The sequence below is a fragment of the Diplotaxodon limnothrissa genome, linkage group LG6 (genome assembly GCF_057381915.1).
Source record: "Diplotaxodon limnothrissa isolate DT_005_m linkage group LG6, D_limnothrissa_male_GT1.1, whole genome shotgun sequence".
In the NCBI taxonomy this organism is placed as follows: domain Eukaryota; kingdom Metazoa; phylum Chordata; class Actinopteri; order Cichliformes; family Cichlidae; genus Diplotaxodon; species Diplotaxodon limnothrissa.
In genome coordinates, this window is record NC_140601.1 from 23429040 (window position 1) to 23453031 (window position 23992).

Sequence of the window (23992 nt, forward strand, 5' to 3'; positions counted from 1 at the left end):
ACGGATAATTGGAGGTGAGCTTCCCTCCCTCCAAGACATCTACAGGAAGCGGTGCCTGAGGAAAGCGGGGAGGATCATCAAGGACTCCAGTCACCCCAGCCATAAACTGTTCAGACTGCTTCCATCAGGAAGGAGGTTCTGCAGCATCCGGTCCCGTACCAGCAGACTGAGAGACAGCTTTTTCCATCAGGCCATCAGACTGCTGAACACTTCATAGACACCTCAGCTTCACTACTGGAACTTTAACATTATGCACTCCATACTGTACAGTAACGCCACTGTTTTGCACGTGTCTCACTCTGTATATTTTCTTTTATTTATTTTATATATTCTATTCATTGTTTACTCTAATTTGTAAAATATGTGTGTACACACACACACACACACACACACACACACACACACACACACACACACACACACAGAAAAATATTTAGTATACACATCCAGAAATGCATATACTATTATATATTGTACATATATTTATTAGTTTCAGATGTAGCCATTCTTGTATTTTGCTTGTTTACATTATTGTATTTTGCACAACTCTGTTGCTTGTGAAGCTCGCACACAAGAATTTCACTCACATGTGCTGTACCAATGTACCTGCACATGTGATGTGACAATAAAAGTGATTTGATTTGATTTGAAAATAAAACAAGAAATAATTCACAAAGACGCCGACTAAGAAACACGGACTTTACACGGGCAGAGCTAAACCTAAACCCGAATAAGCTGGAACATACTAAATATCATCATCATCATCATCATTGCCTGACGATAGATCAAGAAAATAACCAAAAATCAAACCAAAACATGAGAACTCAAAATGCTGGGTCAAAATGACCCAGAACTGTGATAAGTTCCTTGTCATTTGACCACTGGGCTTTTTAGGCTGGGGTTTGTCCAATATAGCTTGAAATGCATTTCCTGAAAGTGACTCGTGACAAGCCTTTGAATGCTGGGTCCTTATTCTTCTGTGTTTGTATGAATGAAGTCTTCAACAGGGTCTCTCTGATATTTCACTTTTGACAGCTTTCCTTTTGTTTCTAGAAACATTTGTTGTTGTTCTTGTTGTTGGTTTTGCCTTGGAGACCCCTAGGGGTTTTTTGTTATGCTTTTTCTTGTTTTGTTTTTTTTGCTTTCATATTTGTTCATGATCATTTTCTTACATGTTTTTGTTAATTGGCATTTTCTGAAATAAAACAATAACAGAGTTGGTGGTGAATTAGGATCTGTTATGTTAAGTCCTGCAACACACTGGAATCCAAGTTAAGGACTTAATAGTCTGCTATACGGTGTCCTGTATGGGCCAGCTTTGACCCATGAGCCACAGTTTAAATCAAATTTATTGATTTAAATTTGACTGAGCTGCGAGTAAATATTGTAGTAGGTAAGTTTGACTAATTGACTAATTGGTTGTTGTTTAAAATACCAGCATTTGCTGGAGAATTTTCAAGGTTCAGTCTGTGCTATAGAAACTAACAACGCTCTGTGCTTAAAATTCCCAGAAATTACAGTTCAGTTTGTTCATTTCGACCTTTTGCAGCTATTTTGAGTCAACTGTGTAAACATTTTTAGTTACAAATGTCAAATGCTTGAGCACTATCATTAGGGATGCAACGATACCAATTTCTTCAAACCGATATGATACCGATCCTTGGATGTGAGTACTTGCCGATACCGAGTACATAAAATGATACGTCTACCACACACACACACAGAAAAATGCAATGAATTGGAAGACAGATTTTATTTTATTCTCTGTCAATAAAAAATATTAATAAAAATGACCACAGAAATTACATTTCAAGCGAAAAATAAACACTTCTCTTAAATTATCGCAGTGTCCACATTGTAAACAAACAAACAAACAAAATAACTAAAGTGTTTTGCAGCCTCCATTTTTCAGAGGGACATAACATTAATGAACCTATTGCAGAGTATCCACATTTTAATTTAAAAAAATAAAATAACTGAACTCCTTGGGTCTCTTTCCCTCTTTCAGATTGAAAAATAAACACTTATGTTCAGAATAAAACAAATAAAACTTAGGTTTCAGAATAAAATAAACACTTTTGTTAAGTTATTGCACAATGCCCATATTATATCCAAACAAAATAACAGTGAACTATGTGGCACTGTCTACAGCTTTCAGATTCACATAACATTAATGAACCACCTATTGCAGAGTGTCCACATTTTCATCAAACAAAAAAAACTTCAGTCAGCAAGCAATGGTGTGACCTCCGAACTAAACTGTTTTTGGGAAAGTGAGAGGAAGGTTATTTTTGATGAAAATAATCATCTCTGCATGATCAGCTGTGAGCCTGTTTCTGCTTTCATTCACAATGTGTGACACTGAGCTGAACAGCCTTTCACTATCTACACTTGTGCATGGTGCTGAAAGGTATCTGCCCGCCACTTTAGCCAGGTTTGGTAACCGCACTTTATTAACCATCCAGTATTGTAGAGGTTTGTCTTCTCGTAAAATTGCGGCCTCTCCAAGATATGTCTCTAACTCTACAGTAGAACCTACCGCAGCTCTGCCCACCGATGCGAATGCCTGCTCATCTGCAATTTCATCAAACATGCTGTCCAGACTAGTTGTGGGCTGGTCACTGCGTGCTTTTCCTGAAGGTGGTTCATTCAGGTCATGATCCTCCTCTCCAGGCAACCTTAGCAGCTCAAGTTTTAGCATCTCCTTGGCATTTGCAGCAGTTGTGGTGCTGGAGAAAAAACGATTTTTATATCTAAAACAGAGAAAGAAAAAAGTTAGCTGACAATAGGTTTGCTCACCATTTTTTTTTTGCAGTAACAGTTACATACACAGTCATATTCACATACAGTCAAACAGTTACACACACACACACACAGGCACAACACTCACCTGGGATCGAGTAGCGCGGCGATGCTATAGAGTGGGTCTTCCTCCACATCAGTGAACCGTGTCCTGACAGCTGCAGCCAAGGTTCCCTTCATTGCTTTGATCCCATGGTCCTCGCCAGTCTCCCTTGTTAGAAATCTGTGGAGCACAGTGACGGCTGGAATGACGTCTGCAGCCATGGCATCTGCAGAGCTGACTTTTCGAGTTAACTCCTCGAATGGACCCAGAACAGATATCACCTTCTCCAGCAGTGTCCACTGGTGAGCCGTGAGCATATCAGGGAGTCCATATTCAGACACAAATATTCCCAGAGCCCGTTTCTGCTCGATCAATGACTGTATCATATAAAAGGTGCTGTTCCAGCGGGTCTGCACGTCTTGCTGGAGCCGCTTCGCGGGCTGGTTGATCTGTAATTGAATGTCCTCCAGATGGGAGCTGGCCAGAGCAGAATGTTTAAAATGTCCAACTATTTTGCGGCCAACTGCCACCGCATCAGCAACACTCTGTGACAGAAGGCCCTTATGAACAACCAGCTGGAGAGTGTGAGCAGTACAAGGTAGGCTGGGCAGCTCAGCATAACTCATGGCCTTTATCATATTTCTTGCGTTGTCCCGGAGCACTATGTGGACGGACGTCTTTGGTATGTCCCAGGTTTAAAGCATACTATCGAAAGCAGTTGCGATGTTTTGGCTGGTGTGCGAGCCCCTGAACGACCTTGCATGTAGTGTTACTTGATGACGAACAAACTTCTCATCAATCCACTGCGCTGTTAAACTGAGGAGCGACATCGGGGACACACTGCTTGTCCAAATGTCGGTAGTGAAACTTAAGGCTGAAACCTCCTGCAAGAGGTTATGCACGTGTTTTTTTACCTCTTCAAAAAGTTTTGGCAGCATTACGTCCGTGATGGCTGGGAATCTCATATCGCGGCTCGAGTATGCTGAGAAGACGGCGAAATCCTACGTTTTCTGCGACCGACAGTGGCTGGTCATCCAGAGCGATAAAATGAGTCCGAGCCTCTGTTATTTTAACTGCTCGTGGATTTTCTCTTGACATTTTTCATCGCTTTTCCAAAACCCGAGTTGAAGTGGGCTGTTCTGGTCTTGCGTTAGCCTTAGCAAACTCGGTGTACTCCAGAGCATGATGTGTCCTCAGGTGTTTTATTAAATTGCTTTTATTGAACGATGTACTCTCCTTCCCTCCCCTGGACATCTTACTGGTACAGAGTTTGCACTCGGCCTTGCTTCTGTCATCTTCACAAATTTTGAAGTAAGTCCACACTGCTGACATTTTGTTTAGCGTAGCTACAAGAGCCGCCAGTCTCACTCGCCTAACCCCCTGGCGACATGTCCCCCTAGCGGCCAATCTAAAAAATTACCACAGAAAGTACAGGCCACCCTCTGATTCATGAAGTAAGTTGGTATCGATTCATGGTATCGGTTAACTTTTGCGAGTATGAGTACACGCACATTTTATGGTATCGGCCCGATACCATATAATGTGCATCGGTATCGCTGCATCCCTAACTATCATACATTTTCTTATGAAACGGCAAAGAGGTAGACTTAAAAATCTAAGAACTATTCCTCCAACGCTGGAAAATACTCAAAATAGAGAAGGGAGGCAGAAAACACAGTTATGAATCAGAGAGCCCAGATCAACGGGGCCAGATCAAATTGTTACCTGCGCATAGTTAGCTTTCCTGAGTCAGCACTGGAGCAGACACAGTGAGAAGAAGCTCTCAAGTATCTACCACAATGAAGCTAAAAAGGTCACTAATTATTTAAACCAACATGGATGAGAAGTTATTTAAGTACAACACAAGGCTCACAGCCTCTAATTTTGAGGCAAGCGTGAATTTTCCTTTGAAACTTAAAACATGTGTTACTAGAATAAAAAAAACCTCCCATGGTACATCAGTAAGCTTAAGGTACAAGGTACTAAATCATGATTATCCAACACTAAAGCTGCAATATGTAAAATAACGATTGGTTTGTTTTTTTTTTTTGTTCTGGGAGCTGTTCAAGGTGTGTACTTTTTCTTGTTTTGAGTCGTGCAAGGTAATGTCAAGAAAGTTTGAAGCAATTCCAGACACATCTGTAAAGATTACAGTATAGAAGCTGCAAGGTTGTTGGATATATCAACTTCTTCATAGAAGTGTGTGGCAGTGTGTGGTTGGTGGCCCGGCTGCATGGGAGGAGTGGAGTAGCAGGTTCAGGGCGTGGTGTCAGGTGAGGCTGATCTTCACAGCCACCTGCACGACCCCACAGCCAGGTAACTACAGCCTGGCCCCACGCTGGGGGAGACTCGGCTGCTCAACACAGTGGTCCTTGAACAGTTTGTTGAGTGACTCCCGGTCAGGACAGTGGAATGGTTCCGTTGTCACAAGCTGGCAAGCCTCAAAGTTGTGTTGACACTGGCAGATGACCACCTGGTGGAGTGGCCACCAGCGGGCTACCGATTAGTCCTGGTTCCAGGACCAGAGCACTTGTGCTGAAAATGCCTGTAAATGGAGCTGGGAAAGGTGTTCCAAGTCACTAGACCTCCGAAACCCTTGCAAAGTCCAGGACACGCATTATGCATACCGGTAAGGTGCCAAGGGGGTGCACGTCAAGCTATGGTGGATTCAAGCTGTATGCAAACCCTGGTCCACCAAACCCTGCTTCATCCAGGGGCATTGCTGTAGGCAGAGTAGGTAGAGGTTTGATGCGTGCATGGGGACATCCACAAATATCTCTTGGTTCCACTGGAAATTAGGTGCATAGAGTGAAGGCTCTGGTTAGTTTGCGCCTGATACACTTCTTAATTTTGGGAACAGAATGGCCCAGGTACAGTAGGTTAATGGGACAGTGTGTCAGGGTGTGTTTACAGTGGGCAGGGACATGCAGGGTTGCTTTGTGTTATTTCTGGTGGATTATGCAACATGATATCCTGAAGAGGTGCCGCTGCACACCAGTTCTGGAAAGAGTGTGGCGCAGACACTGTTTCAGGCCATCTCCTGAGTCGGCATCCCGAAAGAGATACTGACTTACCAGGGCACACCGTTCATGTCTCACACAGTAAAAGAAATCAACATGTAGCCAAGTACAGGACAGGGTAGGGGAAGTTAAAGTAAGATGGAGAGAATGGGCCAATAGCTAGATTCGGATAAAGTGAGTTGCGTGGAGAAGAATGACTGGAGCCACAGGTAAAGTTGCTATGAATTGTATTAAACTATTTAGCAACAATTTAACAGCATTTCATAAACAGGAATGAAAACATAAAATAAAATACAGTGACAGCAATAATAATAACAATCAGAATCCTATCTGAGCTCAGATATGTCAGTCTTGCCGGAGTTAATAGTCAGTGTTCAGTCAAGTCAAATCCAATAGGTCAAAAGTCTGTGATTGGTGCAATTTCGTCCTACCGCACTGTTGCAATTGTTTGTGAGAGAAGAGCAACCTGCCCTTCTGGGCCAACTCGGAATGGCTGCGGTTCGGTTCAAAGGGAAAGGCTCGCCATCTTCCTCGTCAGGAAGAAATCCAGGTCTCACGATCCCATAAAAAACCTAGCCAGCACACTTCTAATGTTCAACTCTCAGAGAGGATCTTGCCCACTTCATCCGCTCCCGTGCAGATCTCGATGGTTTCAAAGTCCAAAATGTTCACAACAAATCAGGTCCGTTTCTTCAAGGTCCATGCAGATCTCCGGTATGGATATTTGCTCAATTTATCAAGTTAATAGTTATTTTCCAGCAACAAGCTTGGCGTTGAAAATCAGCGATGGTCTCGTGCACCTCCGTCTCTCTCTGTGTCTGAGCACATGTGACGGTACAGAGCAGGGGAAGGCGGGGCTTGTTCCTTCCTAACCAGTAGGGGTGTTAAATATACTCTTTGGGGTTTTATTCTTATATTTATATTATTTATCTTTTACTATTGATTTACTTTAGCTCAACTCACTGATTAACAGAGTAATGATAAATCCCAATTAACAATAACATGTTGTAGTGCATTACTGACTCGTGTAAACTCACTGGGTTACAAACAGTTGCTGGGAATTAAATCTATTTGGACTACCCTGAGACTGACAGGCTGGTGGAGCGGCTGAATAAGACGTTAAAATCCATGATTCGTAAGTTCAAGAAAGAGATTCAATATAAGTCCTGGACCTGAGAGCAAAGCTGCACACGTTGGGAAGGTTATCACAAGAAAATATTTGTTCCAGGCCCAGGAATGTCAGCAGCACCTGTACAATAGAGGGGCTAAACTCACAAATTTCACCGGGAGAAAAAGTGCTTGTATTACTCCCTTCTTCTAGCTCAAAGTTGCTCGCCAAGTGGCAAGGACCCTTCGTGGTCACACAGCTAGTGGGGGACGTTGACTGTGAAGTCGTACGGTGAGATAGGGAGGAGTCACACAAATATATATCACCTCAACCTCCTTAAAGTATGTAGTGAGCCTGAAACTACTTCTTCAGTGAGCCTGGTTAAGGACGGTATGCTCACGGCCCAACAGGTTAAGCAGGTTCTCTAGAGAAGCAGTTTCAGGCTTTCTCTATGTTTTAAGGAGGTTGAGGTGATATATCTGTGTGATTTGGGGCCGAAGGTGCCAAATTCCACCATTCCTGCCTCCCTCCATTGTGATGATCATTTCGTACAGGCCCAGAGAGTGGATGTTTCTGCATTACAACAGCGGTTTGCAAATGTGTTCTCCCCCTTGCCTTCTCTGTACAAAATCACACAGAGCACCATTTTTAAAAGCAAACCCTGGTGTGACGGTGCGTTCACGGCACAACAGGTTACCTGAGCACAAAAGACAAATTGTGCAAAAGGAATTGGCTGAAATGCTAAAGCTAGGAGTAATAGAAGAGACACACAGTGTTTGGTGTAGCCCCATAGTTCTTGTGGTGAAGAAAGATGGGCCTATATGGTTCTGTGTTGACACTGCAAGGTGAACGAAGTGTCACAGTTTGATGCTTATCCCATGCCCCGGGTCAACGAGCTCCTGGACCGGTTAGGCACTGCTCGTTTTTTCACAACGCTGGATTTAACCAAGGCAGATTCTCTTATCTAACGGTCCAAGGAAAAAACGACCTTCTCCACTCTGTATGGTTTGTACCAGTTCGACACACTTCCGTTTGCCTTGCTCAGAGGTCCTGCCACCTTCCAGCGCCTCATGGACAGGGTGCTGTGTCCACAGGCTACATATGCTGCTGCCTACCTGGATGACGTTATCATCCACAGTGACACCTGGGTGGAGCATATGAAGCGGTGGCTGCCGTCCTGGAGTTCCTGAGGCAGGCGGGGCTCACGGCCAAACCAAACAAGTGTGCAGTGGGACGGAGGGAGGTACAGTATCTGGGGTACCACTTGGGGAGCGAGCAGGTGCGTCCGTCATTATTCTACGGTGCTGGCCTTCCAGCTCTGTTTGGATCACTCCCCACTGCAATGGCTCCATTACATAAAGGATGCTAATGCCTGGATCACACAGTGGCATCTGGCTCACCAGCCTTTTAAGTTCAAAGTGGTCCATAGGCCAGGGGCAGAGGTGGTCATTTCCGCTCTCGCTGGAGGGGGAGAATAGGCTAGGCCGGATCGGTCCGCAGCCTAAGTCAGGAAGTGGGGGTGTGGTTGGTGGCTCGGCTGCAGGGGAGGAGTGGAGCAGTGGGTTCAGGGTATGGTGTCTGTCCAGGACCTTTTTTTCCACAAGAAGCTCATAGTTTCTTTGAGTATTTCATAACGGTGAAAGGAGTAGTGGAGGGAAATCGCAAGTGATTAAGCTAAGAAAACCTTTTTACTTCAGTCTCTCAGCAGACACCAACTTTCTGTTCATATCTGCATGCTCACAGAGTTTTTCTAAGTTTTACTTTGCTTCTAAGTTATAATTAATATTTTCATATTTTGTAAGATGAAAAAATATTACATTTTTAAATCAAATGTATGCTACTAATGAAACCGCACCACAAAAAATAACTGGGCAGTAAAATCTCTGGTGAGCCTCAGGCTAAAATCCTGGCATGAGAACTGCAGACTATTTTGTTGGATGAGGTTGATGTTCTGTCCTCTGTTCAGATATGGGTTTGAAAAGACGAGGGAGAAAAGCTGTAATAATAAGCAAACCAAATTCGATTGTATCCTGTACGGACTCTTGGTTCCTCTGGCACAAAGCACTTGGATTTAGTCTTTTTTTCTGCAGTTTTCACTTAATAAGCTTTGCCTGGGGTGCTACATACTTCTTTTTTTCCTGTTTGTATTTGCACCGCCAATAGGAGTGATAGCTAAACGCGACAGAGGAGGACATGGCAGGAACTGTGTGTTTGCTGTGTGTCATGGGTTTGCGTTTCTGACAGAAAAATTCGAAAAGTTAAGCCCAGTTGTTTCCTGCTGTCACAAGCCTGACATATGTAAAATTATGGTTATTGCACTAACTTTGAGGCACTGACAGAGCAGTGGAGCTGATAATACACAAAATCAGTGTGATATGACCATATTTAGTCTATTCCAGTAGTCATTGGGCAAGAGACATGTACATACTGGACGAGTCACCAATCTTTTGCAGGAAAGACAGACAGCCATTCACACCTATAGTCAGCCAAACCCATGTGTGTCTCTGAACTGTGGCAGGAAGCTAAAGTACCAACCCACAGTGTAAACTCCACACTGAAAGGTTTCAGACTGGATTTAAACCAAGGAGCTTCTTGCTGTGCTAACCGCTCCACAACAACTAGTCACTTTGTGAATATTCTTCTCTCCTAGATATTCCACAATAACAATGTTTGTTTCCACAAACAAAAAGTGCGGTTATCAGCGTTTAGGAACCACAGAACATCAGGTGTGAATATCAGTAGATTTTTTTTCTTTAGGACACACAAATAATAAACAGCTTTCTCTAATATTTGGCATGTGCAGTTATTTATGAATCCATAATAAAATGATATGACGGTGCAGTTTAAAAATAATCTAGTTGTAATGCCACAACAAGTTGTGAATGGCTTATTCGCGCTCCGCCCTCTAGGATCAGCTGGTTGTTGGTTCCAAACACCTGTTGCCAACAGGTTGCAGAGTGCTCTCTGCTGGACAAACTATGCAACCTTAACACTCATGAGATGGTTAAAAGGTGTTTCTTTCCCGTCTTTACTTTTTTCAGTTTTTATTTGCGTCTGTTATAAATTCAGATACCTACTGAGCAGCTCCTGTAGGTGTAATGTGTAGGTGGCTAAGAACAATGGTAGTTTCTACAATTACAGATAAAAGAACTATAAAAAAGGCCTTGCTTGTTCTGTCTTCTGTATGATAGTTCTTATTGCTTATAAGCAACCCCGATGCTATATTCGTTTAATTTTAAAGACTTCGCACTCATCATCCCTTTTCCTCCTCTTCTCCCACTGATGGCTCCGAATGTTGCAGCAGATCGTTTTTGGTCAATTTTAATCCTAATAAAACCTGCATTAAGAAAAACTTATTTCTGTCCTCGTGCTGCTGGTGAGAAAGCCACATTTAATTTTAACTTTCAACAGTCCATGTCACTGTTGAATAATCACACCATGTAAAGCAGTTTATCTAATGCAGGTCAGATGACGTCATTTATTTGACTGATTTCCCAGGTAAGCACCAAGAGGTGGCCAAAGCAACTGGACCTTTGAGAAACTGCATTATTGAAAATTGTGAGTCTTCAGAAGAAAAGATATGAACTCCCCTGCAGCCTGACATTTTCAAAAAGCTCCTCTCTGCATGTCTACTGCGTTACTGTGTTATTTATGACTAATCCAACAGTCTACAAGCGGGGCAGATGTATATAGGTGCCACCTGAGCAAAATTGACCAGGCAATTTAGATGTTTTGTCTTCATTGAGACATTCCTCTAAAACAAGAGGCATGTTTTGCTTTCTTTAAATAAATTGACTAAATTCGCTGCCTTATTGAAATTCAAACAAAACAAACCCCCTCTTAACACCAATGCAGCTATCAACAATGTATGCTCTTCCACAGCAACACCTCACTTTTCTTTCATTTTACTTCTGAAATACATTCTTTTAAATATGTTCTGAATATCAGAGATTTAACAACCTGCATCAAACTAAATAAAATATTGATTTTTCTGCTCATGGCATCTCCACTCCACTCCCCCTTGCCTTTCTACCACAGTCAGTTGCTGAGGAGCTGAGATTCTCATTAATGCTGCTGCGCTGCCTGAGTATATGTCATTTTGCCGTGGATGTTTTACTTTATTTATGCCTTGGAATGCATAGTAGCGTTTGGGATATTAAAAGTTTGGATAAAATCTTGTGTTGGGTCAAATACCAACCCAATCAAAAACTTGTGACTTGGAACAACAAAGAAAATAATGTGCATATCTGTAATTCAAATCAACTCTGAATTGCATGATCACACCGACAACACAACATGTAACAATGCTGCGAGCCTTCCCAGACCATAGAAAGTTGAAAAACTTCAAGTCACAAAGGGCAAAGGAACTACTAGTGACACAATGTGGGCAGGGCACAAGATAAACTTTTCCATCTTCCAGGCAAGTGATTGAAACATCCACCAATGAGAGCACAGAATGCTGTTGAAATTTGACCTGGTAGTAAACACATTTGACTCACCTGGGCATTGTAAAGCCTTTGGATCACATCTGTCCATTTGGTTGTCCCATTGAGTGGAGGTCAATGGGAAATTAAAATTAAAATATAAATAAATATACACTTAAGAGTCTTTGATAAACTTCCCATCCGAGAATTACTATTTTTGCAATTTTTGTGGGAAATCATCAAACAGTTTATGTATATGCATGCAAATTAATTCAGCCTCACTATAAATGTGTTGGAACTGACATTTATGAGAGATGTGAGTTTGCTGGTCCTGAAAGATTTCAGCTCAGATTTAAAAAATAAATATAGAGTTTTTAACAAGATATGGATTGTAATATACAGTGGGGCAAAAAAGTATTTAGTCAGCCACCGATTGTGCAAGTTCCCCCACCTAAAATGATGACAGAGGTCAGTAATTTGCACCAGAGGTACACTTCAACTGTGAGAGACAGAATGTGAAAAAAAAATCCATGAATCCACATGGTAGGATTTGTAAAGAATTTATTCGTAAATCAGGGTGGAAAATAAGTATTTGGTCAATAACAAAAATACAACTCAATACTTTGTAACATAACCTTTGTTGGCAATAACAGAGGTCAAACGTTTACTATAGGTCTTTACCAGGTTTGCACACACAGTAGCTGGTATTTTGGCCCATTCCTCCATGCAGATCTTCTCGAGAGCAGTGATGCACAATTCTGTTGCTTGTGAAGCTCGCACACAAGAATTTCACTCACATGTGCTGTACCAATGTACCTGCACATGTGATGTGACAATAAAAGTGATTTGATTTGATTTGATGTTTTGGGGCTGTCGCCGAGCAACACGGACTTTCAACTCCCGCCACAGATTTTCTATGGGGTTGAGGTCTGGAGACTGGCTAGGCCACTCCAGGACTTTCAAATGCTTCTTACGGAGCCACTCCTTTGTTGCCCGGGCGGTGTGTTTTGGATCATTGTCATGTTGGAAGACCCAGCCTCGTTTCATCTTCAAAGTTCTCCCTGATGGAAGGAGGTTTTGGCTCAAAATCTCACGATACATGGCCCCATTCATTCTGTCCTTAACACGGATCAGTCGTCTGTCCCCTTGGCAGAAAAACAGCCCCATAGCATGATGTTTCCACCCCCATGCTTCACAGTAGGTATGGTGTTCTTGGGATGCAACTCAGTATTCTTCTTCCTCCAAACACGACGAGTTGAGTTTATACCAAAAAGTTCTACTTTGGTTTCATCTGACCACATGACATTCTCCCAATCCTCTGCTGTATCATCCATGTGCTCTCTGGCAAACTTCAGACGGGCCTGGACATGCACCGGCTTCAGCAGCGGAACACGTCTGGCACTGCGGGATTTGATTCCCTGCCGTTGTAGTGTGTTACTGATGGTGACCTTTGTTACTTTGGTCCCAGCTCTCTGCAGGTCATTCACCAGGTCCCCCCGTGTGGTTCTGGGATCTTTGCTCACCGTTCTCATGATCATTTTGACCCCACGGGATGAGATCTTGCGTGGAGCCCCAGATCGAGGGAGATTATCAGTGGTCTTGTATGTCTTCCATTTTCTGATGATTGCTCCCACAGTTGATTTTTTCACACCAAGCTGCTTGCCTATTGTAGATTCACTCTTCCCAGTCTGGTGCAGGTCTACAATACTTTTCCTGGTGTCCTTCGAAAGCTCTTTGGTCTTGGCCATGGCAGAGTTTGGAGTCTGACTGTTTGAGGCTGTGGACAGGTGTCTTTTATACAGATGATGAGTTCAAACAGGTGCCATTCATACAGGTAACGAGTGGGGGACAGAAAAGCTTCTTACAGAAGACGTTACAGGTCTGTGAGAGCCAGAGATTTTCCTTGTTTGAGGTGACCAAATACTTATTTTCCACCCTGATTTACGAATAAATTCTTTACAAATCCTACCATGTGAATTCATGGATTTTTTTTCACATTCTGTCTCTCACAGTTGAAGTGTACCTCTGGTGCAAATTACTGACTTCTGTCATCATTTTAAGTGGGGGAACTTGCACAATCGGTGGCTGACTAAATACTTTTTTGCCCCACTGTATTTAACCACTTAAGTCAGGAAGAGTGAGTGCCTACTTTGTAAAGAGTAGAGTGCTGTGTTTAAGCATTACAGTTTGAATTTGACTGATGCAGAGCGAAAACGCACATCTGACCATTTGCTAGCAATGCTGCAAGTGCAGCAAGGACTTTTCACCAAGCTTTACAAATCCAGGAATGGAGGAGTGGAGACCAGCTTTGTGATTTCCCACAAACCCACCGTAAGCCACAGTGAGACAAAAGAAGCATTTGATAATGTGCCCCTCTCCAGGTGAACCGTAACAAGTTTGATTGAGGATTTTATGGGAAATGTGGAGTGAAAAATAACACTTTTTACTCTTTTTATCCTGGGCTGTGACACAGTCCAGTTACTCGTCTTTGCACTTGGGATAACAGAGTTTGGGATTATGGAAGAGCTGGCAGCAATGCATGGAATGAAAGGCACTAAAATCTGACAGGAAAAATAGCAGTAGCACTTTGTATAACAATAGCCCTGCCAAGTATATAAAATTTGATACATTTCTTTTTGTGAGCTTTCAAGACCTCTATATCGTCAGTGTGATTTTTTTTCCCCAGAAAAACCTCAATAAATTGCACCAAAATTCCAAACATAGCAAGGACAATACAAAATAAAAATCATACATGTAAAATTACTTTTTTTATTTAGAAAGTTCAATAAACATTACAGTTTGAAAAAATAGAAATACCACACACACACACACACACACACACACACACACACACACACACACACTAATTGCCCTTCATAGATAAACTTTATTGTCTGCTTCTTTGATTTATTATAGCAAGTAAAATAAATATAAAAATAAAGACTGAGACACAAACTGAGCCTCATGGGGTCACAAACTAGTGTACTCTTAGTGTTGATTCCAGAAAAAATTGAAGGTTTTGTGAAGGACATTCAGCAGGAAGTCTGTTCCAAATCAAATATGCGAATCCATCGACTGTGGTTACCACTTGGGGAATAGGGAGCACCCGAAAGTACTAGTGATAATAAAAGTGGAGTAATTGTCTCATGTGCTCACAATATGAAAATGGTGACTTCCCAGCATATAATTTTCTGTCTTTACTATGCTTTATACTCAAATACTTTTCACCAACTGTTGCTGTTTTACCATTGCTTTTGTGCATCATAGAACTCACAGAGACTCTCTGAAGCTCCTAAGTATCCTTAAAATTTGAAAAATTGCACAGATTCATCCCCCCAACTCCCTTATAGACAAACCTGTCGTCGGTCCAGCGCGATGGCGGTGAGCGTGAGGGTGGAGACGTGCAGTGAGCAGTACTGTACAAAGCGACTGATGTGGCACATAGTTCTTCCAAACACCCAGGTGCTGTTCACAAAGCGGACCTAAAGGAGTGCACACACACAGGGCAGGCCAAAATGAGAAATGTCAACGGTCTCATCAGGTAGACACACTGGGAGGAACGTCAACTTTTAAAACTGCAAAAATGAGAAGTACTCTAAGAGCAGCCTAACATGGCTGCTCTTAGAGTACTTCTCTAGAGTACTTCTCATTATGATTATAATGATTAGCAGCCACTAAACAGACATGAGCTAACTATGTTCATACTCCAGTTCCCACAGCAACAATAAGCCTTAACTCTAAGTAACAGCTCTGGAATACTAGTGCACCAATGAGACAAATCAGAATTATTAGTAATTTTCTTGCAGTTCAGTGTAGACCCCTAAAAATAGTGTATGCCATGTGGGGAACATTTTGCTTTGTTATAGATTTTTTTCCATTGGAGGCTTTCATAGCATAGCAACCTTTTACACTGCTCTGATTCAGGTGAGGAAATGTCAGCAAAGATGGGAGCAATTTTAGACGCACCTGTAACACAAGATTACAGTTTATAGCCTGCACTGTCAGACATCCCCACTTGAGGTATGCTCCTGCTTCTTCTAGTGTTTATAATCACAGTTACAGTGACACATGCTGTACAGGTCATGCAGGATACAGCCATCGTGTTAGATTTTTCGGCACATATGATCAAATGTTCTAAATAGCCTAAGTGCACTATTTCAAAAAGTGCTGAAAGAAAATCTGTCGGAAAGAGAGAGAGAGAAGGTGGGGTGAGGGTGTGTGAGGCAGGAGTTGTTTAGTGATCCTTGGGGTAGGTAAGAATGGAGAGTAATATTGAGTTGCCTGGCATGCCACAGAGGGCTCATTCAAGGTGAAGCTTTTTTCTTTTTCTTTTTTATCTCCGTAATAACACATGCCAGTCCTCAAACTGGAGCTGCTGCTCCAGCCCCACTAATACACAAACACCAAGCTTTCTCTTTCTCTGTCATTTGCAGCTACAGTGCCTTGAAAGATTATTTGTCCCATTCGTGATCTCTTTGATAATCTGATCTCAGATTATCAAGTAAATTTTAACATTAGAAAAAGATAATCCGAGTAAATACAAAACACCATTATTAAACAGTGATTTCATTTATTAAGGAAAAGGGGTTTTCCAAACCTGACCAGCCCTGTGTGAAAAAGTCATTGATATCTATCAGTCTGAAATGGGTTACAAATCCATTTCTAGGGGTTTGTCACTTCAGAGAACCATTATCCACAAATGGAGAAAACCTGGAACAGTGCTGAGGTGGCCGATGCACCAAAATGACTCCAGGAACACATCAAAGACTCATCCAGGAGGTCACAAAAGAACCCAGAAAAACATCTAAAGAACTGCCAGCCTCACCTGTCTCAGTTTAGGTGAGAGGTCATCCATGGGAGAGTTCCAAAGAAAAAAAAACACTGTTGACCAAAACTAACATAAAGGCTCAAAAATCCTGAAGGAGAATGTCCAGCTATCAGTTTGTGCCCTGAAGCTTAAGTGCACTTGAGTAATGCAGCAAGACAATGATTCAAAACACTCTGGCACACACTTGGAGTGGGCTGGTCAAAATCTGGAGTTACATCCAATTGAGATACTTTGGTATGACCTTTAACAGGCTGTTCATGCTTGAAAATCCTCCAGTGTGACTGAATTAAAACAATTCTGCAAAGAAGAGTGGGCCAAAATTCCTCCACAGCGATGAGTGAAAGTCTCATTGCCAGTTTTTGCAGATGCTTGACTAAAGTTCTTGCAGCCAAGAGCGGCACAACCAGTTATTAGGTTTAGGGGGCAATTACTTTTCACACATTTTGTGTTTACTCTGGTTATCTGTATATAATATTAATATTATTGTTTGATTATCTGAATTTTTAAGTGTGACAAATATGCGTGACACTTTACTGCTGAACAATATAAGGAGTGGGAAGGGAAAAATACTCCATGTAGTCGGGGTTTCACTATACAAATGTCAAAAACACAAGTCCAAACTGAAAAAAATGCTAAGTAGGTTAGGTTGTTAGAAAAAAAAATCCTTTGCATGGAGAGACTCAATTAGCATATATTCAGAAACGCACTCTGTTTCGTGGACTCCAACATGAGGTCGGAGGCTGGAGGTGGTGGGCTGCCCACGTCTGATTAAAGCAGCATTTTTAATAAATACATTTCATGCATTCAGAGTAAGTCCCAAACTCAATGTCAGCTGTGAGTTTGCAGGCTCCAGGATGATTCAAAGCAGGAGTGACACATTTTCAACCTATTAAATGCTCATTTTTCTAAACAGTTTTCTACCTCACGGGACGGTTTAGCTCCCAGCTAAAAACACTTTCAACTATGAAGCGGTTTTTTAATATTAAGTTGGTAATGGAAACAGGGTGTGATATTTTTTGCTTTAAAGTAACTACCCCACTCACACATGAGATATATAATACAACACAGCCAGCCAAAGAGAGGCATCACGATGACACCACTAGCGCCATCTTTTGGTAGCAGCTTAATACAGAACTTGGAGCAGTGCTCGGAGTGTTGAGCAGGTTCCCCTAATTTGACTTAGTTTAATTATTGCAGGACATTACAAATGTTGTTATTAAAAAAACATTTATGTGTGAAGATAAGAGCTGCCATACCCATCACACACACATGCACACCTACACACGCGCGCGCGCGCACACACACACTGAAAGAAGTGATATTGTCTCCTTTTAAATATAGCATATTATATTTTGGTATATCTTTTCAATTCAAATGAGTAATTCCTGTCTACATATATAATTCGAGTAACTCCAGAATACATTCCCTGCGTTTTAATCCAATTAATTTTAGTTAATTAAATGTAGCTCAAAATGCTTAAGTATGTTTTTCATAGTATCCTGCTGGGCCATTTTGCGCATGCGTTAGGACAGGCCACCATTTTGCGCGCGGACTGAAGAAGCGGACTCTTTGTGTGCTGCAAGCGGGCTCAAGTTAATCGCACAACTTCATATAAAGGTGGTCTAGCTTCGGTAAGTAAACCTTTTACGGTCGTTTTAGTTTTTTTACCTCAGTCAAAGCATGTTGACTCTTTAAGACGTGTGCACATGGAGAAAGAAGTCTAAGTAGTTGTACAGCTCTGAACTTTGTCGTGATTTGACTTAAGCTAGCTATGTGCTCTATTAGCTACTGCTCTATTAAAAGAGTAATTGTATTGATGCGTTAAAATGTCATATGTTTTTAGCTTAGTTCTGGTGGCACACTTTGTACTAACAAATTATGGAACGAGGCAATTTCTCTGTTGTAGTTAGCTGTAAAGTTCACTGTACAGTCGCCTGCAGTTTTAAGTTGAGAAATCGTCCCTCCCGCCACAACATTGGCATTAAGGAATAGTCGGGCGGGGGAGGGGGCTTCTGAACGCACCTGCACAGTCAGGGTGCAGTAGGAAATAAATAAGTAGGATTGGCGTTGCACAACGTCTTTTGTGCAGAAACAAATAATGGTTGTAAACTGTGGAGGAGAATAACTCAGTGGTTGCCAAAAATGTGAGATCAAAAGGCACTGAGAGTGAGGTTTGTCAGGACTGAAATTAACTCAGAAAAGAAGTTGCTTCACTTGATAGAGCTGTTGAGTGCGAGACCTGTCAGCGGTCTGGTTTAGCATTTAAAGCCTCGCTACGTGCTTCCAAACCGCTGCATTTAATCTCAGAGAAAACTAACACAGAGAAGTAAAGCAAGTGTGTAAGTTCATCTCTTTATGTTTGCATAGTATTTTCATGTTGAGCTTAACAACCGATGTATGGAGCCACAGCTGGACTGGCTGTCGGAGTTTTGTATTGAGGGGAAAGGAAGCGATTTGTTTCGTACTTCAGCTAGAATGAAAAAAAGACACAAAGCTGGAGTTATTCGGTGTCTTCATGCTGAACAGCTAAAACTTCTTCCCTCATTCTCCCCCCTCCCTCTCCTGTTGCTACTTCAATCATGAAACTGATCGATTATCAGCTGATCGGCTTTTCTGTCGCTAGTCTCTCTCATTTATTAGTCACCCAGTTTGCGCTAGAAAGAGGAAAACGGCAGATAAACAACAGCAGCACGTTTAAGCTTGATAAGCTGTTGCTAGAATTTTTTTTTAATATTACTTCTAGTATCCGCTTATGTTTTCTGGAGCCACAGCCGTAATAGCTGCTGGTCATGATAGTTTGGATATGTGGTGAGAAGGAAACATGAAGGTGAAACCAGGAGAAGTTTTTACTGAATCATTAGAGCTGAACAGGTAATGAAGAAACAGGTTTACATTTTAGGTGACATGAATGAGTTGAAGTTATGAACTGTTTCTGAGAGACAAATAACTCCAGGATCCTTTTTTAGGTAGCTGACATCTGGTAACTGTGCAGGGGCGGGTCTAGCAAAGTTTTGCCAGGGGCCAGGTAGGGCATTAACAAGGAAAGGGGGGCACAAAGACATAATTTTCTTTCTTATTCTCATTTAAAATGTCTAGCTTTTAATAAATAATTATTCTAAATCTTACTACCAAAGTGGTGATCTGGTTAAATGTATAGAGATCCATTATTGTATGTAGTAAATATTAAGTCTAATATATGCCCTAGTAATAGTAGTACATATAGCACTTTTTCCTTTGGGAAGGTACCATCTGCGCTGTCTGCCACTGTATTGAAGAAAAATGTTGAATCTAATTATTATAGAAAAATAATTGTTTCTGTGCATTAAAGTAGATTACGTCAATTAAGCATTATCAGGCGGAGGGTGCGGGGTGATTTCCTAATATTTTTGCTGGGAGTTGGCAGCCCTATTAGTTAGTTTAATATTTCTATGTACTGTTTAGAATACCTGAATAAGGAGGATGGTGTAAGTTTTTTAGGTTGATCAGTATTGCTGAAGTATAAAATATTTTGGGTGCAGTGTATTTTTTGCATACAGGTATAACAGAATAGCTTTAATGTTTTGTTTTTAAAACTGAGTATGAACTTATACAAAATGCAGCAAAATATTTATAAAAACAATTTTATTTATTATAAAATACACTATATCGGATTCATATCGGCAGATAATCAAATTTATGATATCGGTATCGGACATAAAAAAGTGGTATCGTGCCATCTGTAGTTTGCACAGAGGCACAAGTAAGATTTGTTTTGTTACAAGGGAGTATCATGAAGTAATGCACTAATGGCTTGGAAACGGTAATTGTTTGTCTTTCTAAAGTTTATTTTTTTTATTTGTCTTCCTTTTCTGGCAGATTTTCTTCCCCTTATGTGTTACTGTTTATTCAAGAAGATGGTGTTATTTTGGTAAGTACATGCAAATTCCTTACATATTTATCACAACAGTATTTGTCACAGTATTGCAGGGACAAGTTTATCTATCTCATCTTAAGGGTTCTTGTGATTATTAATATTGATATTAATTAATATCAATTAATATATATGATTAAATTTCTTTTATCCAGGACAAAAGAAAAAAAAAACTTGCGAAAGTGAAATGAAAAACAGGAATTTAGTTCTTGTGAGTTAAGAGGATGCAGAGCATAGGGTTAGATGGAGGTGGATCATTCACTGTGGTGATCCCTGAAGGAAACAGCCAAGAGAAAGAGGATCAGATTGCAAAAAAAAATGTGGTTTGTTTGCATACATGAGTCTTTACGGTACCCACAGGACTCCTGAAGTACAAGTACTCTGAAGTTTGCAGAGCAATTTCAGAGATGTTTGGGGCTTACATGGCAAGCATGTTTTTAGTTGCACATCTAAATTTTCTCTGCTCTCTGTTGCTGATGGCAGAGTTCTGCCCCGCTGACCTCACAGGTGAGACACTCCCACCAGTGGACAAAGAGCACAGGAAAATGTGTTGCCAACCACCTGAAACAGACAAATATCTGCTTTTTAAAACCCTTTAAACCCATTAAATGGACTGATGCCATTCATTTCTTCTTTGATTAACAGTAGTAACATCCTTCATGCACTGTATACTAACCCATATGATAATCATGCTTTATGAAGTGATGGCAATTGCATTGTAGCATTTAATGAAGAAATAACAAAATAATCATACCAATGATTAAGCACCAGTCTTCTTTTTTTCTGTGTGTGTGTGTGTGTGTGTGGTGTGTGTGTGATACAGGTAAATGCTGAATTCCAGTGTATTACAACACTTCAACTGGAGACGACCTTCGCGGCACAGTTAGACAGAATTACACCTCAGTTGATGACAGTTTTCCAGAAGAAGGGCGGTGTTTCTGGGCAGAAACTTGCCCACCACTTGCAGATCATGCAAGAGGTAAATCTGAATATTGCAAATTCTATTTGGATTTCTTTTGTCTTAAGTGGCAGGTCACTGGTGAGTCCAATAAGCCGTTTTAGGTGACCAGCCAAACAATCTAAATTTTGAAATTTCTTATATAAATTTTATTTACTATGTTTGAACTGACTTATGATAAAATTTACTTATTGCGAATTTCAGACATTGTTCTTTTTTCCAAATTGGTTTAATCAGCAACTCTCTTTAAACAGGCTGAAAGTGATGTTAAAGTGAAAAGGGAAGCAGTTCTCAGGGCACTTTGCCTCTACCTTGGTGAAGAGGACGGAAGCCTTATTCGGGAGTTCTTTGTAAGTCATTTAAGTCATTGTAAGCAAGTCATCTATACACACACTTTTTAGATAGATATCTGTGTGTGTGTATTACACACACACACACACACACACACACACACACACACAAACGACTAGATTGGAATTTAATTGTAGAGTTAATTGTTTTTTCTTTTACCTTTTTATTAAATGTTTAGGACATTGAAGGAGATGATATCCAGAGAGACCTGAAGAAGCACACCATGGGCATTTATGTCATCAACAGGGAGGACGGACAAAATGGACATTATGATGACATTGGAATATTTGTTGAAGGGGAGATAGTCATGGACAACATTGGATCTCTGGCCCAAGCTTGTGCATTGATGCTTGGAGTAATCTATGCAATAAACCTAGCCTTCCCCAAGGAATTGAAGGACTATTATGAATTCATTTAGAAAGTGTTGATGGGATTGGATGGTGAAAAGCTCTCCCCCAAAGTCTTTGGGCTGAAGAACAAAATTGCTACTGGATAGGAAGATTTCTAAAATAACACATCAAGAGAATGCTGTTATGTAAATTACCAATGACTGGTGCTCTTGTGAATAGGAGTGAAACTCTTGTACAACCATCATTTGTTCTGTGTTATGTTTCGATTGAACATTTTAACTTTCAATAATGAATGTTTCACGTGTGGTACATTTGAGTAGCTTGAAGAGCAACTTTGTAATTATTCAGTTATAGCTGCTGCCCTGCGTATAATCAGTGTTAACTCAACCGGATAAAAAAAACAAAAAAAACATTCATGATTACCACACTGCAGCACACTGGTAACACTTTAAAGACTATTAATTGTTTTGAAGCAAGTATGTTAGGTCAGAAAATATGTAAAACATTCAGAATCTTCAAGGAAGGACTAGAATGGAAAGACAGTGGTCAATAAGCAGTAAGGAAAACACAAGTTTAATTTTAAGTCTAATTACCTTATTAAAATGCAATTTCTAAATATGGATCGCAGAACAGCAAGTCTGAAACTGGTTAGTTTGTGGATGCATCAGTTTCTAATTGTGATACTTTATACTGCTGGCAGTGTTTTATTCTTTTATGTAAGAAGGTTTTTTTTGTTTTTTGTTTTTTTTATAGAGGAAGAGAAACATTGGTTAACCTTTCCCTTGTCTGTTGTTTCTGTTTTGTTTGAATACAGCTTTTTAAAGCTACTAGTTCATAGGCAAAAGTTTTGTAATTTGTATTATACAAATTGCAGCAATTTTTCTTAGAGATGTGGATTCTTATTCTGTTTGCAACAAATTTTGCATTAATAAATGATGTGAAAGAATGTTGTAGTTTTCATTATTGACGTTTTTAAAAACTACAAATCAGGGTAAGCAATATTTTTTAAGTAAACTTAACTTAATTGAAATAGAGAGAAATTAACAATTTGATTGATTTGAATATAAGTTTGGGACATAAGTGTAAAGGAAACAAATTATTCTGGTACATTTAACACGACCTTAGTTGGAATTACTAATAATATTTGACTAAGTTGTATCCACAACAGTTAAGTTAAAGTAGCTTAAAAATATATGTTGGTTTTACTCGCTTAAATTAAATTCAGTGTACTTAAAAAATATTTCTGGATTCAAACAAATTTATTTCGTGCAACCACTTGTCATAAAAAAATTGAGTAAATTGAACAAAACATTTTTTTCAGTGCAGTGGTCTTACCAGAGTAAAGGGTGTATTGAGGACTGTGATGAAGATATCAGCCACCGCCAGGTTTAGGGTAAATAAACTGGTGGCGGACAAGGTGCGCTTGTTTTTGACCACCACGTGACACACCAGGGTGTTCCCGAACAGGGAGATCACGATTATGAGGGAATAGGCTGCCACAAGCAGCGCCTTGTTGCCCCTGTCCTGAGACTCTCCGCCGCTGCTGGCCAGAGAGCGCCAGCCCTCCAGCAGACCCTCATCAAAGTCCAGGAGAAACAATCCGGAACTCGCGTTCCCTCTCTGTCCCGAAACGTTCATGAAACGCTCCGCGAAAGAAAGTATCTCCTCTCCCGAAAGTGAAGAGTCGTTAGTTCTGTGTCCCGCTGCTGCCCGGCTCATCCAGAGGACCACGGAGAGCCAAACACATACTGCTGTCATTTTTATTATTATTATTATTATTAACAGTGTAATTATCGCATCCCCCTGCCTGTAGTTTTAATGAGAGAATGAGAGGTTTGCAGCTGCTTCTCTGTCATTCGTGTCACTGGAGTAAAGGAGAGAGGCTGAAGCGTGGGCAACAAGTTGTGTGAAGCGACTCAGCAGCAGGAGAGGCTGCTGTTTATAAAGCTTCAGACTGTCGCGTGTGTGTCTGTGTGTAGCAGAGAGAGAGGGAGGGAGAGAGACTCCTTCCTTCTGTGCTTTTATTGATTCGTTCTTAGTGAGATGTTTACCTGCAGGGTGATGCAGGGTGAAGCTGGCTGATTTGCAAGTCCAAGGCTGCTTCGGGTCTCCATGCGTGCCAAATTAAACCGCCTGGTGGTTTATAATTGAATTGTTTTGGCAACAGACATTTAAGCTGATGGCCTGTAAACGTATCG

The 23992-nt window shown here is 40.9% G+C and overlaps 3 protein-coding genes across 3 annotated transcripts in view; 1 reads left to right on the forward strand and 2 right to left on the reverse strand.

The window, feature by feature from the left end:
* gpr83 (G protein-coupled receptor 83) overlaps positions 1-23552 on the reverse strand; it is a 39294-nt gene extending 15742 nt beyond the window's left edge. The window contains exons 1-2 of the mRNA XM_085355951.1: positions 23130-23552; positions 14754-14879 (exon numbers count right to left, since the gene is read on the reverse strand). Of these exons, the coding sequence (XP_085212077.1) occupies positions 14754-14879; positions 23130-23552 (549 nt within the window). The remainder of the gene's footprint in view (positions 1-14753; positions 14880-23129) is intronic.
* On the reverse strand, positions 2255-2982 carry LOC146630575 (zinc finger BED domain-containing protein 4-like). Its single transcript, XM_085355367.1, has 2 exons — positions 2891-2982; positions 2255-2753 (listed from the first exon to the last, which is right to left on the reverse strand). Exons 1-2 carry the CDS (start codon positions 2980-2982, stop codon positions 2255-2257), a joined length of 591 nt encoding a protein of 196 aa, XP_085211493.1.
* On the forward strand, positions 21010-21862 carry LOC146630576 (uncharacterized). The gene is made up of 3 exons (XM_085355950.1): positions 21010-21114; positions 21348-21443; positions 21623-21862. The coding sequence occupies exons 1-3, from the start codon at positions 21043-21045 to the stop codon at positions 21860-21862; spliced, it is 408 nt and encodes a 135-aa protein (XP_085212076.1). The 5' UTR covers positions 21010-21042.
* Positions 23553-23992: the final 440 nt, after the last annotated feature.